At 42.1% G+C, this 16,286-nt stretch overlaps 7 protein-coding genes across 7 annotated transcripts; 3 read left to right on the forward strand and 4 right to left on the reverse strand.

The window, feature by feature from the left end:
- Window positions 1-158: 158 nt before the first annotated feature.
- ADE2 (phosphoribosylaminoimidazole carboxylase ADE2) lies at window positions 159-1,859 on the forward strand (the record flags this gene model as incomplete). Its single annotated transcript, XM_018878534.1, has 1 exon — window positions 159-1,859. The coding sequence occupies one exon, from the start codon at window positions 159-161 to the stop codon at window positions 1,857-1,859; it is 1,701 nt and encodes a 566-aa protein (XP_018735828.1).
- Window positions 1,478-1,750, reverse strand: AWJ20_1638 (transcriptional regulator; the record flags this gene model as incomplete). Its single annotated transcript, XM_018878535.1, has 1 exon — window positions 1,478-1,750. One exon carries the CDS (start codon window positions 1,748-1,750, stop codon window positions 1,478-1,480), a length of 273 nt encoding a protein of 90 aa, XP_018735829.1.
- Window positions 1,860-2,032: 173 nt separating the features above from the next.
- Window positions 2,033-4,240, reverse strand: VTC4 (Vtc4p; the record flags this gene model as incomplete). Its single annotated transcript, XM_018878536.1, has 1 exon — window positions 2,033-4,240. The coding sequence occupies one exon, from the start codon at window positions 4,238-4,240 to the stop codon at window positions 2,033-2,035; it is 2,208 nt and encodes a 735-aa protein (XP_018735830.1).
- Window positions 4,241-7,375: 3,135 nt separating this feature from the next.
- Window positions 7,376-7,801, forward strand: SCL1 (proteasome core particle subunit alpha 1; the record flags this gene model as incomplete). Its single annotated transcript, XM_018878538.1, has 1 exon — window positions 7,376-7,801. One exon carries the CDS (start codon window positions 7,376-7,378, stop codon window positions 7,799-7,801), a length of 426 nt encoding a protein of 141 aa, XP_018735831.1.
- Window positions 7,802-9,479: 1,678 nt separating this feature from the next.
- On the forward strand, window positions 9,480-11,060 carry AGE2 (Age2p; the record flags this gene model as incomplete). The annotated part of the gene is made up of 1 exon (XM_018878539.1): window positions 9,480-11,060. The coding sequence occupies one exon, from the start codon at window positions 9,480-9,482 to the stop codon at window positions 11,058-11,060; it is 1,581 nt and encodes a 526-aa protein (XP_018735832.1).
- Window positions 11,061-11,287: 227 nt separating this feature from the next.
- NOP15 (Nop15p) lies at window positions 11,288-12,184 on the reverse strand (the record flags this gene model as incomplete). Its single annotated transcript, XM_018878540.1, has 1 exon — window positions 11,288-12,184. One exon carries the CDS (start codon window positions 12,182-12,184, stop codon window positions 11,288-11,290), a length of 897 nt encoding a protein of 298 aa, XP_018735833.1.
- A 2,378-nt stretch (window positions 12,185-14,562) lies between these two features.
- Window positions 14,563-15,570, reverse strand: CPT1 (diacylglycerol cholinephosphotransferase; the record flags this gene model as incomplete). The annotated part of the gene is made up of 1 exon (XM_018878541.1): window positions 14,563-15,570. One exon carries the CDS (start codon window positions 15,568-15,570, stop codon window positions 14,563-14,565), a length of 1,008 nt encoding a protein of 335 aa, XP_018735834.1.
- Between the last annotated feature and the right edge of the window lie 716 nt (window positions 15,571-16,286).

Consider the following 16,286-nt stretch of genomic DNA (forward strand, 5'->3'; position numbering starts at 1 on the left):
TATCTTTTTCAGGATTGATATCATGTGATTTTCACGTGACAGAAAAATTAGCTTCTGGCGGGAAGATCGATCTATTTAGGTTGCTGATCGTCAAATAATAGAATAATGATTCATTGCGCTAGCTAGCATCATTGTTTGTCCTAATTCAACAGTATACAATGGATTCTCGCAAAGTTGGTATTCTTGGCGGTGGCCAGCTTGGCCGTATGATGGTCGAGGCTGCTCATAGACTTAATATCCATACTGTGGTCCTTGACGGTGAAGGAGCCCCTGCTAAACAGATTAATGCTCTTTCGGATCATGTCAATGGTTCCTTTAATGATCCTGAAGCCATTGCTGAGCTATCGAACAAGGTTGATGTTTTGACAATCGAAATTGAACATGTCAATGCCGACATTTTAGAAGATCTCGAAAAGAGCTCGTCTACCAAGGTTGAGATCCACCCATCTCCTCAGACTATCAAGATTATTAAGGACAAATATCTGCAGAAAAAGCATCTTATTTCACACGGTATTGCTACCGCTGATGCTGAATCTGTGGAATCTACTCCTGAATCTTTAGAAGCTGTGGGGAAGAAATTCGGTTATCCTTATATGCTCAAGTCAAGAACGGATGCTTACGACGGCAGGGGAAATTTTGTTGTTGACGATGAAAGTAAGATAAAAGAGGCTCTTGAATTCTTACATTCTCGTCCATTGTATGCTGAGAAATGGGCTAAATTTACTAAAGAGCTTGCTGTCATGGTTGTTCGCAGTACTGATGGAACAGTCCATTCCTATCCAACTGTAGAAACAGTTCAGAAGAACAACATCTGCCACTTGGTATATGCACCTGCTAGAGTTCCAGATACTATCCAACTCAAAGCTAAGCTAGAAGCTGAGAATGCAGTCAAGACGTTTACCGGTGCCGGAATATTTGGAGTTGAAATGTTTTTGCTGGAAGATGGTGAAATCATTGTCAATGAAATTGCTCCTCGCCCGCATAATTCTGGTCATTACACTCAAGATGCTTGTGTCACATCACAATTCGAAGCTCATTTGAGATCTATTTTAGGACTTCCATTACCCAAAGGTTTCTCAAATTTGTCGACTCCATCGACGAATTCAATCATGCTCAACATTCTCGGAGGTGATGAGCCTAATTCTGAGCTCGAAATCTGCAAACGCGCTCTGGAAACTGCTGGTGCCAATGTTCACTTGTACGGAAAGTCCACTAGACCTGGTCGTAAGATGGGCCATGTAAATATTGTTGCTGGAAGCATGGCTGAGGCCGAAGCTCGTTTAGAACGCATCATGCATGGCACTCCTATCGAAAGCTTCCAGAAATCGTCTGACCTAGCCGGTACATCTGAAAACCCTCTTGTTAGCATCATCATGGGATCTGATTCTGATCTCCCTGTTATGGCTGTGGGAGCAAATATTCTCAAGCAATTCGGAGTGCCATTCGAACTGAAAATCGTTTCTGCTCACCGCACCCCTCATCGCATGTCAAAATTTGCAGTTGAGGCGGCTTCCAGAGGTGTGAAGGCTATCATTGCTGGTGCCGGTGGTGCTGCCCACTTACCAGGTATGGTTGCTGCAATGACTTCACTTCCTGTTATCGGTGTACCTGTGAAAGGCAGTGTTCTCGATGGTGTGGATTCACTGCACTCAATTGTCCAAATGCCTCGAGGTGTCCCTGTTGCTACTGTCGCTATTAACAACTCGACGAATGCGGCACTGCTCGCTATCCGTATCCTTGGTGCCTTCATTCCTGAATATCACAACAAAATGGAGAAGTACATGGCTAACATGGAGGAAGAAGTTCTTGCTAAAACACACAAAATCGAAACCAATGGATATGAGAACTATAACAAATAGATTACTAGATGTAACATAACTAAAATTAATATATGAGATTCGAAAAGGAGATCCCATCAATTGTCCTGCGTCAATAGCTGACTTGAAGCAGAATTTTTAAAACAGCAGGTGAATATAAACAAAATAAATTTACATATTTAAACAAAGAAAACAATTATATAATATTAAATACTCTAACGAGTGGCTTGCAAGTAGAAGTTGATACCAGTTGCTGCGGCCAACGCAACACAGATGATGGTGGGTCCAACACGGTCATCGTATCTAGCAGCAGTCTTGTTACGGACCTGTTTGACTCTCCATAGATATAGAACAATTGCGTAAAGAATAGTTCCAATTGCCACTACAAAGAAACCAACAGCAGCCTCGACAGCAAGAGCATTACCGTAATTAAGTAGACCACCGGCAATAGCGCCCAATAGGATACCAATTTCCAACCATGCAAGGAAAGTTCTCTCAGTGGCGAAATAGACCTTGGGTTCAATACGAACGGGCATGCAAATGGTCTTACCCTCAGGAACCTTCAAGTCAGTAATAAAGACGGTTCCAGCAGGCAGGCCAGTAATGTAGTTATTCTCGATAAAGGCTCCATTAAACCATTCGTATGCATTTGACCAAGCATTGACGACAGGAGCCAGGAATGGGAAGTTATAGGTAATAGCACGGACTCTAGAGTTTCTGTTTCCAGCAGATACAGATCCGTTGCTAGTGGTACTGTCACGGGCCAACAAAGGAGTAGTTTCATTATCAGCGGCCTCTCTGTTGCGCTCAGTGGCGTCGTTATCAAAACGAATAGCAGCAGGACGAGCAACACCGTTCTCTCCACCAATGCCATTCTCTTCGTCAGCATAGCCGCCAGTGTAATCAATATCAGACACAGAAGAATCTCCGTGAATAGGACGCTCAATGCCATAGAATTGGTTAACAGGCTTGCGGATATCAACACCCATTTGAGGGAGCCAGAAGGGAATGAGCTTAGTTTTCTCAGGCACTAAAGTGGCGACACCATGAATGAATTTAGAAAACTTAGGAACAGCCTCGACCAAGTGAGAAGAGACAAGCTCACGAACCCATTGTGGAGGTTCTTGACCCAATTGGGTTTGCAGCTTGACTTCAAGAACAGCGTAGGGGAATCTCTCAACGTCCTTCTCGGGAAGTTGAGAAAATGGCCAGTCGACACCAATGTCCATACGTCTCCAGTTCTTGTGTGCACGATCAAGACCGTCAAAGTTATCTTCACGGACCATAGTAAGTTCGGTATCAAGAGAGATACGAACTCTGGCGTCACCAGGAAGTTGGAAAGCGGTACGGTTGTAGAAAGATCTAACAACAGGACGAAGCTTCTTCTTGATGACAGCGTATTGAACCTCTCTAGCGAGAGACTCCAAAGACTCGATTTCCTTGATACTCTTCTTACCCTCTCTTCTAGCCTTTTCGAATGCTTGGTCGACGGTGAACTTGCCCTTCATGAAATCATTAACGTTCTTTTCTTTAAGAGCGAATCTAGCTTTGACGGATTTTTCACCAGTCCAGTCTTCACGATGGGTCTTACGTTCAACGAAAATTTGGTCAGAACTCATGCCACCATACCAACGGAGACGAATAGCCTCGGCACCTTCAGTCTTTTCCAATCTACCCTTATACAAATCGAGTTGAGTGTTATCATAATAGATGGAAGTAATAGCAGCATCTTCCTTCTCGAACTCTTTATTGGCATTGAATACAAGGACAGGCAAATGCTTAAGAATGATGAGCTTAAGTTCAGTGATATTATCAGGGTGGACCCAGTACTTGGTAGTTTGACGAACGAAGTTCTGTTGAGCACCACCAGCAGCAGAATCTCCACGAACTGGTTGACCTCTAGTACGAACTAAATCGTAGAGCTTGGAAAGCTTTACAACCAATTGATCATAGTTGTCCTTGAAGAAAGGCTTAGCATTAAGACGGACTGAAAAAATAGGCTTTAAAGTCCAGCCAGTAACCTTGTCGTGCTTCTTGATAATCTTTTGGAAACCAGTGTAGTTCAATCTAGTGAACTTGGCCAAATCGTGAACATCAGCAATAATATCTGAGAGCTCTTCTTCTAAATCTTCAAATTGTTGTTCATCAACAGCGTTGACATCAGACTCTGATACTCGTACAACTTCTTGGACTTGTTTCTCGGCATCCTTGATTCTACGGTTAATCTCGGTAGCCTTGACCTTTTGAAATACAAAGACCTTATCAAGTTCAGTCTCAAGAAGACCAACAAAGTGCTCTTCCTCAGTTTCAGACCAGTTCCCACTAGAACCTTTTTTCAACTCATGTTTAAGGTCATCGTAGGAAATATAGTAGTAATAGTAGTCCTTGATAAGGGACGTCTTCAATTGTTCACCAAACTTCATTGTCTGAATAAATTACCAATTGAAAATTACCGGTTCTCAAAAACAAGATAAGAAATGATAAAAATCAAGAAAATTATTTCTGACAATCCGTTCGTTACAAGGCCTGAACAAAAACAAACTAGAAAACGTGCGCTTTGTCTTCGGTGCAGACTTAAAAAATCTCATAGACCGTTTATGTGCGTAGTGCATAAAAATAAATATTTAGCGGCTGAACTTTCGGTAGCCAATGTACGCTACGATGTACAGCTGATTGCCTATTTAGTGAGGAGGCATGGGGAGAAAGCACCTGCTTCCAGCCAACTGTAGCGGCGTGTGTAGGATTGGATGGTCGATAGATGCTCTTTTCGAAACGGACAAAAGACACTGACTGACCTTTTTTTTTTTTCTAATGGTACCCATTTGGTGGTAATCTGTAAGAGTGGTTTTATTTCTTATTCTATGTTTACATCGTTTATTATAGTTATTTATCAGCATTCGCCAGTACTTAAACGTCAGATCTAAGCCCCATAGCTTTAAAATGCAAACGTCGTTTAAGCTTTCTAATCAGCTTGCAACACCGTGCTATCTGATAGCTCTTAACAGGTAGACTATAGAATATCAAACATTCAATCAACTTGGAATGAACTACTTTCTAACCATACAACTGCTGGTAGAATAACTGCTAGAACAACCGCTCCTCGTACATGAGTCCCTGGCCGTTAATCAATAAACCAAGCTCGACATGCAACAATGCCCTGCAAGTCGTTCTTCTTTCCACATTCCACCTGCCTAACACAACCTATCATGGCGGCTCGAGGCTGCAAATTTCGGTCCACGAAGGGCTTCATTGGATACTTCGCAGCCAGGAAGACGCATTCTGTTGTCTTAGATGAGATCGGAAACCTTTTTTGGGTAGTTTTGGTCCTCGACTTCCTTTTTGGTCAATGTGTATCTGCAGTGATCCTGCCAATCCTAACGTTCTCTTACATGATGCACTTTCTTATTGTACTTGCCAGTACCCAGTGCCAACTATCATAGCTGGGTTTTTTTTTGAAATATATCCCAATTTTTGGTATGTTATTTACTTATTATCGATGGCTTTTTCTTAGTTGTAAAAAAAAGTCCATCTATTGCTAATGTTGTGGTCAAACGAAATCAATCACCTGTGTTCAACCCCAACCCATAGAACATAACGGACGCACGTGCGCTATGCCCCTATTTGTTTGGTCGATGTAAGCATATTCAACACTTGTAGGTTGGTTACCTTTAATACGTTTTCGATCGGAACTATGAATCACACTATGTCTCCGACGTCGCACATGTTAGGGGGTTAAGTTACTGGGTCTCGAATTCGGTTTCGCCATGACAACTCACTTCTTTTTCATAAAGCCAGCCAACCATGAGTATATTTATTTGATATGTTCGGAATACAGACCAAGTTGATTTGGTTTAATAGGTTGTGATGAAGAGGTTCTTTATCCCTGAATCTATAGAAACGACGATAATACCGACAACCCACAATGTACGATTTCAGAGAAAAGTTACCAAATAGGAGATATCGTCTAAAGCTCACGAGACACTAATTCCAACCCGAATTGTATTCCAGTATTAAAGTCTGTACCTGATTTCATTAGCCCCATTAAGCTTTCTTGTAATGCATAGATTGTCAGATTATCAATGATAGCCACTCTTATATTGAGGTAAGGGTAGATATGTCTGGGGAGGGGTAGGAGTTCAGACAATAAAAAGTATCAGGCCCAGAAGCGGGTCCTTTCAACCGTTCGAACGAGCATAAAGTGATCATCATACTTTAAATAGGCTCAATTGTCATGATAATAATCGTTTGTGTTTGGCAGGGTAAAATCTCTACTCAAGTGTTCGATTTGTATGCTCTTGCTAGTTCTCCTGCTATCTTACCTCATGCGCTCTTTAATTTCATGATTGACAAATCAACCTGGTACTGAGTACGATCTACCACACTTTCTTATCTCTCTAAGGAAAAATAAAAATAAAAAAAAAAAATTTTGATTTTTCTACTTACAATGGTTGTGTTCAAGGTCTCGCTTGACAGATTCTCAGGTAGTCAATCACGTGAGTTTCCATTAATCGGGTGAAAGACCTGAAAGACCCTGTTTAAAAACAACTAAACTATTCTCTCAGTGATTCAAATCGAAAGCAGTATTACCTATTCTTAGCAATTGTCGTAATCTGGAGTGTTTTATAACTGTATGATAAGTTTAGGAATGCAATTACTGACATTCGAAATACATACAGCCTTGTATGTTCTGCTAGCCAGCCGCATGCGCCACTCGGTATCACCTTTGATGTCAAGTTCACGCTTGCCACTGTCAAACGCATTACATACGATATCTTACACCAAAGCTTTATAGATCAATTGCAATGTCAGGTAAGCACGAAATGGTTGGAAGTTTTGTACTGTTGTTAATAGTACTACATTGTAGATGGGTGATGACTAACTATTGAATAGGAAGCGCAGGTTTTGATAGGCACATTACTATCTTCTCGCCAGAGGGGCGATTATATCAGGTTGGTAAGTCTAGAGAATTACTCCATCAAGAGCATCGATACAGCAGAATTAATGTCGTCCATATCGGTCGTTCTGACTTCTCGAATGGCTTTTCTTGCAGAATGGCATAGGTGCTCCTGAATTGGTTAGAAGAGAGTGAATTATATGTGCAGGACTTAACCTTCTGGACATGGATCTAACAAAGCAGAATATGCATTTAAAGCTATCACCTCGGCGAATATCACATCCATTGGTATTCGTGGAAAGGACTGTGCAGTTGTGATCTCGCAAAAAAAGGTTCCTGATAAGCTTCTTGACCCTGAGACTGTGTCATATATTTTCCAGATTTCTCCAGGCATTGGTGCTGTGCTGACTGGTCAGATTGGTAAGTTTTTGTTAGGTGATTTCTGATTTTGTAAGAGTCAATTTCAGAATTCTTGTTCCGAATCTTTTTCTCGATTGTCTTTCCGAAAACTCGCGGATTACATGTCAAGAGAGCTATCCGATAAGATTTCGATGGGAGATTCTGTTCTTGTCACATTACTAACTATTCATAAGCCGATGCAAGAGCAGCCGTTTCTAGAGCTCGAAGTGAAGCCGCTGAGTTCAGATACAAGCACGGATATGAAATGCCTTGTGACGTTCTGGCCAAGCGACTGGCTAATATCAACCAGATTTATACCCAGAGGGCATATATGAGACCATTGGGTGTTGCCATTACCCTGATTTCCGTTGACGACGAATTGGGGCCCTCTCTTTACAAGTGCGACCCCGCTGGATACTTTGTTGGTTACAAGGCTACTTCTACGGGACCCAAACAACAAGAAGCGATGAATTACCTCGAGAAGAAATTAAAGAAAAAAGAGCATGCACCTGGTGACTGGAAGCAGGTTGTTGAGCTAGCCATTACAACCTTGTCAAATGTCCTTGCTGTGGATTTCCGCAAAAATGATATCGAGATTGGTGTGGTGGGTATCGATGGTTCAGACAAGTTTAGAAAACTGACTGTAGACGAGATCGATGAGCGTCTTGTTGCAATTGCTGAGCAAGATTAGATCCTGTTAAAGATATATGTATTTTGCTAGAAATTTGTCTCTACCGGGTGTAGGGCTCAGCCCATGTCCTTTAGTGTTACTTTTGCTACACAGTAAATGCTTCATCTCTATCTTTTCGGGTTGTAGCGAGGTCCCAAATATTCGAGGAATGTACAGTCAGTCATTCGGACCCTGTCGATTCTCCCCTGCATATAATGAAACAGCCGCGCACATGTAATCTAAAGGACATGAGCACGTATCAGTTTAGTCTCAACTCGAACCAGTGTAGTCTTTTGCCTATAGAGAAAGCTCACGTTCATAAATAATCGGATTGGTATGGTGAAATATAATGCCAGCGATGCTTTGGCCCCTATGAGGCTGTTCAAGCAAATTCTCCTTCTTCAAGTTATTTATTATGTGGTGGCTGTGATCTTAATTGCATTTACTTTGATTATTAACGGCGAGCCCTTTTCCATCCGTACCGTGTTTTCCTGGGAACCTGTTCGATTTGATACAACTCTTGGATGGACCTTATCCATGTTATGGCTGTTAGATACCTTCTTCTCAGTTCTTGCCATGACGTATATTGTTGGAAGAAGCAAACTCGCGCTTGATTTTACCCTTACACTCCATGGTATTAATATAATTGTGGCGTGGTTGGTGGCCGGTAGTTTTCCAACCAGTCTGATGTGGTGGGGACTTCAAGGACTTTCGACTTTGCTAATGGTCAGTCTTGGCACCTGGACATCACAGTGGAGAGAGCTCAGTGTCACTTTTTTTGATGTCGAGAGATCTCAAGCTACTAACGGCTCTTATGAAATGATCCCAGTAGCTGCAGCATCTGGTCCAACGGATTCAAATACGTTAACGACGGTTGTTTCTCCTTCTGCTCCGTCGTCTCCTCCTGTTACTACTAATGGATCACAAGCGCTCGACAATGCTGAGATTGCGGAGGCTAATAAGACGGCTGCCGACATTGTTCGCTAACCAGGAATGCAAATTATAGTAATGACCCAAATGACGACTTTAGCATATTGTTTTATTTTTTATTTTTGTGTAAATAACACATCTTCATATACATATTGTCAAATTGCTGTGCTTGATTCAAGTCATATAAGCTGAATCAGTTTTCTTCTGACTATATTAGGGTCTCTTCTAAGGTCACAGGTAATTTCAAGATTTGGATGCACGAAACTTGATAGGAATAAAAATTTGGCAGAGAAGAACAGGTTTGGTTGTATGGACTGTGGTCCTTGGCGTCACAGATCTATGGTCTAGTTAGCTTGTCCTTGAAGAAAATGTGAGACAGGTAACAATCTTTCTGTCCTCTCTCTCTCTCTCTCTCTCTCTCTGGTAGTTGAAAGCTCTTTTGAAAAAAATGACATTGACTCTCCGGTGAGCACGAGATGATCGCAGGCCAGTCTCATCTACATCTCTGATGCAGGGACCAAGCTCAGGGGTACTGACCGCACGGCATGCGGCCCATTAGTCTGGGTAAGGGTGTGTCGGTCCGTTACAACGTCAACAACAACACAGGGGAAACAGAGGTGTGGAAAATAACAAGAAACACCGACTGCCACAGTCTATTCCAAGGCGGATTTAAGAGGACTGACCATTTTTACCTCTCGGGATATCTGAGCAAGTGTTCTAACGAACATATCAACGTATCACAGAGAATACCAAGCTAAGATACGAGATTATGCCTTCATCATCATACCTCCCTTCATACGGGGGTGGAGCGGGAAGACGGAGTTCAGGTTCCTCGTCAATTTCATCATCGGCCTCCAGCTCAGCAGCAGCTAAGAAGGCTTCTGCCGAACGGAACCAGCAAGTTCTTCGTACGCTGTTAAATGACCCTGGTAACAAATTTTGCGGAGATTGCAAGACTTCTGGACACCCTCGCTGGGCCAGCTGGAGCATTGGCATTTTCTTGTGTATCCGGTATGTTATCCATCTTTCTAAATATTATCTCTGGGTAGTTTTAAGATTGTTAGATTCGTGGACTGTTTGTACTAACGATGCCTATAGTTGTTCAGGAATTCATCGTAGCATGGGAACACATATTAGTAAGGTAAGATCAATTGATTTAGACAGTTGGTCAGACGAACAAATTGAAAATATGGTCAAATGGGGAAATAAACGAGCAAACTTGTACTGGGAACACAAGTTACCTGCTAACTATATCCCCGACGATAGTAAAATAGCGAATTTCATACGTACAAAGTACGATTTGAAGAGATGGGTCATGTCCGGTGGTATTCCGGATCCAGCGACCCTGGGTGAACCAGAAGCATCTCAAAACGATAGTACACCACTTTCTGAAGTCAAAAGTCGTCTCACGGGTGATTCAAATTTAAAGCCGGCTGTACCTTCAAAAGTTAACAAGGCTGCTAGTTCGGCCTCCTCTGCTAATCTAATCCCTGACTTGTTAGGTGATCCAGTCGCACCTAGCCCTTCTGTCCAGAGAACCACTGCCAGTTCATCCAATTTTGTAACGGCAAATAAGTCTACTTCCGTGCCGCCTGCTGTACCTGCGAAGAATGATTTACTTGGAGGACTTGGTTTTCCAAGTACTACTCCTGCTCCTGAGGCATCGCCGGTCTCAAGTCCGACTTCAGCCCCAGGACAAACTTCAGGCCCAACACCACCTCAAAAATCTGATAGCTTGTTAGGACTTGATTTTTCAGCACCTAATTCAGGTGCTGCTAGACCTGCTCAGCAAACCAATCAACGGACTACCCAACAGTCAAGGCCAGATCTGAAAAAATCAATCTTATCTTTGTATGCATCTGCTGCTTCGCGACCTGCTAATCCTATTGCATCGGTTAATAACACTTCTGCTTTTGACACGCTCACGACACAGACAAGTGGCTTGTCTCTAGGTGGAGCGTCGCAACCCATTAATGCGTTCGGTAATCCAGGATTTGGTGGTTCGGCTAACACGGAAACGTCCGGTTTGAATCTCAATAATTACATGACAAACCCCGGTTCGGGGTCGGCTCCACCGTTTTCTAATCTCAACAATAACAACAGTTCTAGTAATACCGACAAGAGCTCTATTCATGTCAATAATAGCAATAAGACGAATGTCAATCTTTTTGACAACCTCATATCAGGCAGTAGTTCTTCAGCATGGGCTTCCACACCATCTGGACATACTGTCCATGCACGGAAGCCATCAGTAGATGATGAGTGGGCCTCGTTCTCATCAGCCCCTCCAACTAAACCAGTGTCATCCTCCACAGGAGAAGACGATTTGTTTCAGAATGTTTGGAGCTAGATTTCCTGCAAAATAGTAACGATATGATTTAGAGTTAATATAAGCATTTTTGCATGTTCAACAGCGTTACCATGTTACATTATCAGCTACCAAATGTTGTTTATCTTTTATCTGTTATCTTTTTAGTGTCTGTCTTTCTGTCTGAATGCTATTGTAATATCTACAGAGAATTACATACAAATATAATAATTAAAAAACAATGAAAAGTATCTGAGCGCATTATAGCCTCAAGCCTTGGATTTCTTGCCCTTAGCCTTGGGCTTAGTCTTGGTAGCTGCTTTTTGCACAACCGGTGATGACTCGTACTTGAAATCAATACCTAGATCGGCAAGCTTCTTTGCCTTTTCTTCACGTCTCTTGACTTCTTTCGTCTGTAACTTTTCCCAAGTCTCTTTGGTCTTCTTCTGGTCATTTCTATGCTTCGAAATCTTAGTCCATGGGATAGATTTAAAAGTCTTGTTAGCTCCATTAAATAGTTCGTCATGAACATTCTCTTGGGGGATGAGTTTAACCTTAAGAATATGTCCAAACAGTAAATAATTATCCATGGTTTCGCTAACAATACGTGCAACCTCGCTAGATTCGAACTCGATAAAAGCAAAATGTTTAGGCTTACCAGTCTTCTTGTTACGAGACAATCTTAATCTGGTAATATCACCGAACTGGCTGAAATATGACTTCATTTGTTCTTCGTAGAAACCATGAGGAATTCTACCTATATATAAAACACCAGGCTTTTCCTTAGATTCTTTAGTAGCCTTTTGTTTCTTCTCAGATAATGCTGTATCTATTTTGTTCTTGATCTCCTTCTCGCTGATGTCGTTGGAAGTTTTCTGAGGTCTAGAAGATTTCAAGCTCTTCGTAGTTTCTTCATCCTCGTCATCTGTACTTTCAAATCCATCAATTTCGTCATCCGATGAAGCAAATCCATCAAACTCTTCTTCCTCGTCTTCTGGCTCTTGTTTTTCACTCTGTTTCTCTTCTGTCTCTAGATCAGCTGTTTCAGTTTTCTTCGTAACTTTTGGAGATTTTGACACCTTGGCCGATTTTACTTGAGCCTTAATAGGACTCTTTGAGTGGCTTTTAGCCTCTGTTGTCGTCGCCTTTCTTGTTTTAGCAACCATTTTGTTTTTTTGTGTGATTAAAATCCCAGGAATAACCTACGAAAAATATTTCTGATCACTTCAACACTCTTGCATATACCGTCAAAAAATATTTTTCAGCCTCGCCGACCACCTGGGGCATGGGTACTTGAGCCAGGCAGGGACTATCTGCGACGTGGACCCTGACAACCAAGAGAGTAAAATTGTGAGTACTGGGCAAATCCAACTCACCGGGCTCGATTTTTCAACCTTTGACTCTCTTTGGAGCTCTGACTCATTCCGGGCCATTCCCAGCCCTGTGCTTGCTTTGCCTGTTACTTTCCAGTGATCAGAATCCCACCTGGCGTCGAATTAAGTAAATGCATAGGGGGTTGCATCCATCTCCATCGACTGAGCCGAGATTAAATGAATACCCGATTAGATAAAGAAACAGACCTTTATTATTGAATGAATGCATGTATAAAAATTACAAAAGAAATTATAAAATGGCAATTAATATTTCAGAACTAAAGCTACAGATAAATGAGTAGTAAAGAAGCGACTACTCTACTATCTTCCTGATTGTAGTCTGTCTTAAAGTAAAGCAGACAATTTACCAGAACTGTTGAGAGCCTGGACATCAGAGTTACCTCCAATATGCTTACCATTGATGAAGACATTGGGTACAGTACGCTGGCCAGTCACCTCCAAAAGGTACTCTTGGATCTCAGCTCCGTCCTCAACTAGAATCGTTAGTACATTACAATGAATACAGCTATAAAATCCAAAGTACCCCATAAATCGCTGCCTTCATTCTTTCTGGCAATCAGTATATTAATTTGCCGCCTAGAAAAGCACAAAACAGCGATCTTGATAATATTTGTTGAGTGTCAAGCATGATGCATAACGCATCAACAATTAAAAATATGACTTTGCTCTAGCATCAGTCTATTCCCGCTTGCAACGGGATATTTGTTACACTCATCTTTTGAACCCATTGTATAGGTTGTCTCCAGTATGAGCAACCTCTGTCCATGAGTAATGGTGGGTACTTACCAAGATCTAATTCTTCGATATGAGCCTCAACATTGAGAGAGCTGAACAATTGCTTGGTGGCTTTGCAGTAACTATATCATGTTAGCTTGATCCTCGTGTAGCAAAGTCTCCGAACATCTGACTAATCCCGCAAAATCCCAAATGAACGTTGGAGATTTGCCGGACCACACCCTTTGAGAACCTGTCATTAACAATTTACAGGAACTATAGCCCACAGGTAACAACAGATTCCAATTTTGTCCCCAGTAGACTTTGCTTAATAAAAACCAATACTTACGGGCAGTAGCTCTTGCTAGCAATAAAAACCTTGTTGCCAGCAATCCACTTGTCGACCTTGGCCTTAACTTGAGCACTAACCATGATGGGAGATGAATTGAATCCTAGAATTGATGAAACAGTGTTGAAAATATAGCTTAGTGACATATAATGGCAAGCTTATCGTGTAGTGATACAGTGATTAATAAAACAACAAATCTGCCGGGTAGCATAACGTCCCAATTTATATGAAAAGAACGCGCATTGCCCCATCCCTAACCACGGCCGTTCTGCATGCATCATCCAACGGCGGTGTGGGCCTGAATGCATATTGCAGCATGGCTAATCCCAGCATGGTTAAGGCGTTTTTTAGGCATACAGATCACTAATCAGCTGTAAGAGCCGCGGAAAAATGCGAAACAAGGGCCACTAAACCCGAAGTCTCAATGGTAGTCAGGGATAGGATGTCCAATACCGCTTTTGCTGTTCTTATTGTTAAGACCTGGGCTCTGGCCATAAACCATACTAGCGGATCTACGGCATCGCCCCTTTGGCTGCAAATAAATCGAAATGACGTCCGCGGAGCACAATTTAAAATATTAAATTCGATAGTTGGGGTGATAATCTGATTCTAAACATACATTTCCGACTCGCCCCTTGATAGACATCCTCATATCATCTGTATGTGTCAACCGCTGTCGTCATTATTATCAGCAGGGGTACAGGCGGCACCGGGTCAGGGTGGTAACTCACGTTAATCACTGCAACTTAGCACGGTACCGCTGCCCACAAACAACATGTAAGCCAATTAGCTCGACCGTTGTGTGCCTGAAGATGCAATCTAAGATCTTGGTTCAATCTAATTGCATAGATCCACTGCCTTGCATAACCACTACAGCAAGCTGATATTGACATGCTTGCTGCTGTACCAGCGTGGGGGTGTGGTGTGGTCTCCGGCCGCTTGGGCTCTATTCATATCCGTGGGTGCTTGTGCCTGGGGACTCGTTGTTTAAGTCACAATTGATCGGCTAAGCGAGTCCTAGCGCTGTAGGAATCATTGCGTCAACCGAGGCAAAAGTCTCCCTCCAGTACATATCTCTATTAGGGGTCTATTTAACTTTGTCTACGTTTGGGTGTTTAATGTATAGGCAGCCAATGTCAAGATAAGTGGTAATTTCCACAATAATCTCGGCAATAAAAGACCCGTATACACCAATACTGAGTCCGAGGCCAGCCCAGACAGCAGCAACTTCCGATAATGTCTCGTCCCAGCCAAAGAGCTTGCTCAAGATGTTAACTGCAATGCCGATAGAGGGCATAAAAAGTAGTGGGTTCCAAAGGGGGAATTTTTGGCTGGTGACGTGAGCAGTAATAATTCTTCCCACAGTGAAAGCCGAAATAATACCAGTAGCAAATGCCAATGGCAAGAGGTATCCGTAAAGGATTGTAGGAGAAATCAGGATCCAAACCATCAAAGTGCCAAAGAAGAACAAGAAGGGAATCAGCTCGTAAATTGCTGGTAGAAACGGAAGATTCTTTTTAGCACGAGCAGCCAAAACATGTGACGAGGCAGCCTGGATATTGAAAATCAGTCCAACTCCGGCAAAAACAAGGTACACATCAATTAGAGTCATGTGCTTAACAATATCAGGGAGTTCATGGACAGATTCTAACGTCTCAATGATATTATTATTCAAGAGAGAAAATAACTCCGAATGCCAGAATTGAGGGCCCGTGAATGCGGTGATTGTGAAAATAGCGACCACAATGAGAATTCCTTCAACGGGTCCGGAGAATGCCGAAAGAAATAACGTTCCAGTGTGGTACTCTTCCCAAGTGCTCATATAGAAATTGAGCAAAGTAGCGAATTGAGATGCCACAACCGACCACCCATAACCCATATTGGTTACCGACGCAAAAATCAAAACTTCCAGAGTAGTATTCAGAGCATCGACACAGTGGTCAAAAAGTTCGCCCAAGGGTCCACTTTGACCAGTTCTGCGTGCTTGGAGCCCATCACACGCGTCAAAGGTCTGGTAAAGAAACAATCCCAAGGCATACGAAATGTACAACCATGGAGGACATTCTTTATCAAAAGTCGGATTGTAGTAGAGCATAGACGCAAAATTAATCAACACGAAGCCCAATCCAGTCAATGTAACCAAGTTAGGACTATCCTACTGTTAGACTTTTGTAATTCGAGCCAATACCGGACATATAACTTACGCAACCCATGTTGGAAATAGTTGAATGAACTTCGCATAGAAGGGCTTGAGTATGTACTTCGATATCAAAGATAAATCCTGGGAAGAATACCTACCGAATCTGTTAGTAAAAAATACTATAATTTCTTAAATCATATTTAATTGACCTCTCTTCTACTCACTTGTATTTTTTCAACCCTGGTAGGGCCGACTCTGGCAAAAATACACCCATATCGAGAAAATGTTTGGACTAGCTAGCTAAAGAATAGTAGCGAATAATTTATTTTCTTCTGCAGGTTATTATTATGTCTCATCGTGGCCAGGGCAAGGAACCGGAGTTTAGATTACGCAGCTCCGCTTATTCTCCATTAGCATGTGAATATTCGAGTCTTTAGGACAAGAAAACCATTTCGATGAAGTTCTATGAGGATGATACTGAGGATATTTCAGATTGGAATTTGCTAGTTGACCTGTTAGGTGTTTATCTGTTTTAGATAGTACATTCGGTTTCGCAGCTATTGAGGAACTGTAGATGGTGTAAATTGCAAATCTTGGTCATAGGGGGATTTTACCCGATACATTAAAGAGAATAAAATTGAAAAACTGACAATACAGGCAGAGATGGATGC

The sequence above is a fragment of the Sugiyamaella lignohabitans genome, chromosome A (genome assembly GCF_001640025.1).
Source record: "Sugiyamaella lignohabitans strain CBS 10342 chromosome A, complete sequence".
NCBI classification, from domain to species: domain Eukaryota; kingdom Fungi; phylum Ascomycota; class Dipodascomycetes; order Dipodascales; family Trichomonascaceae; genus Sugiyamaella; species Sugiyamaella lignohabitans.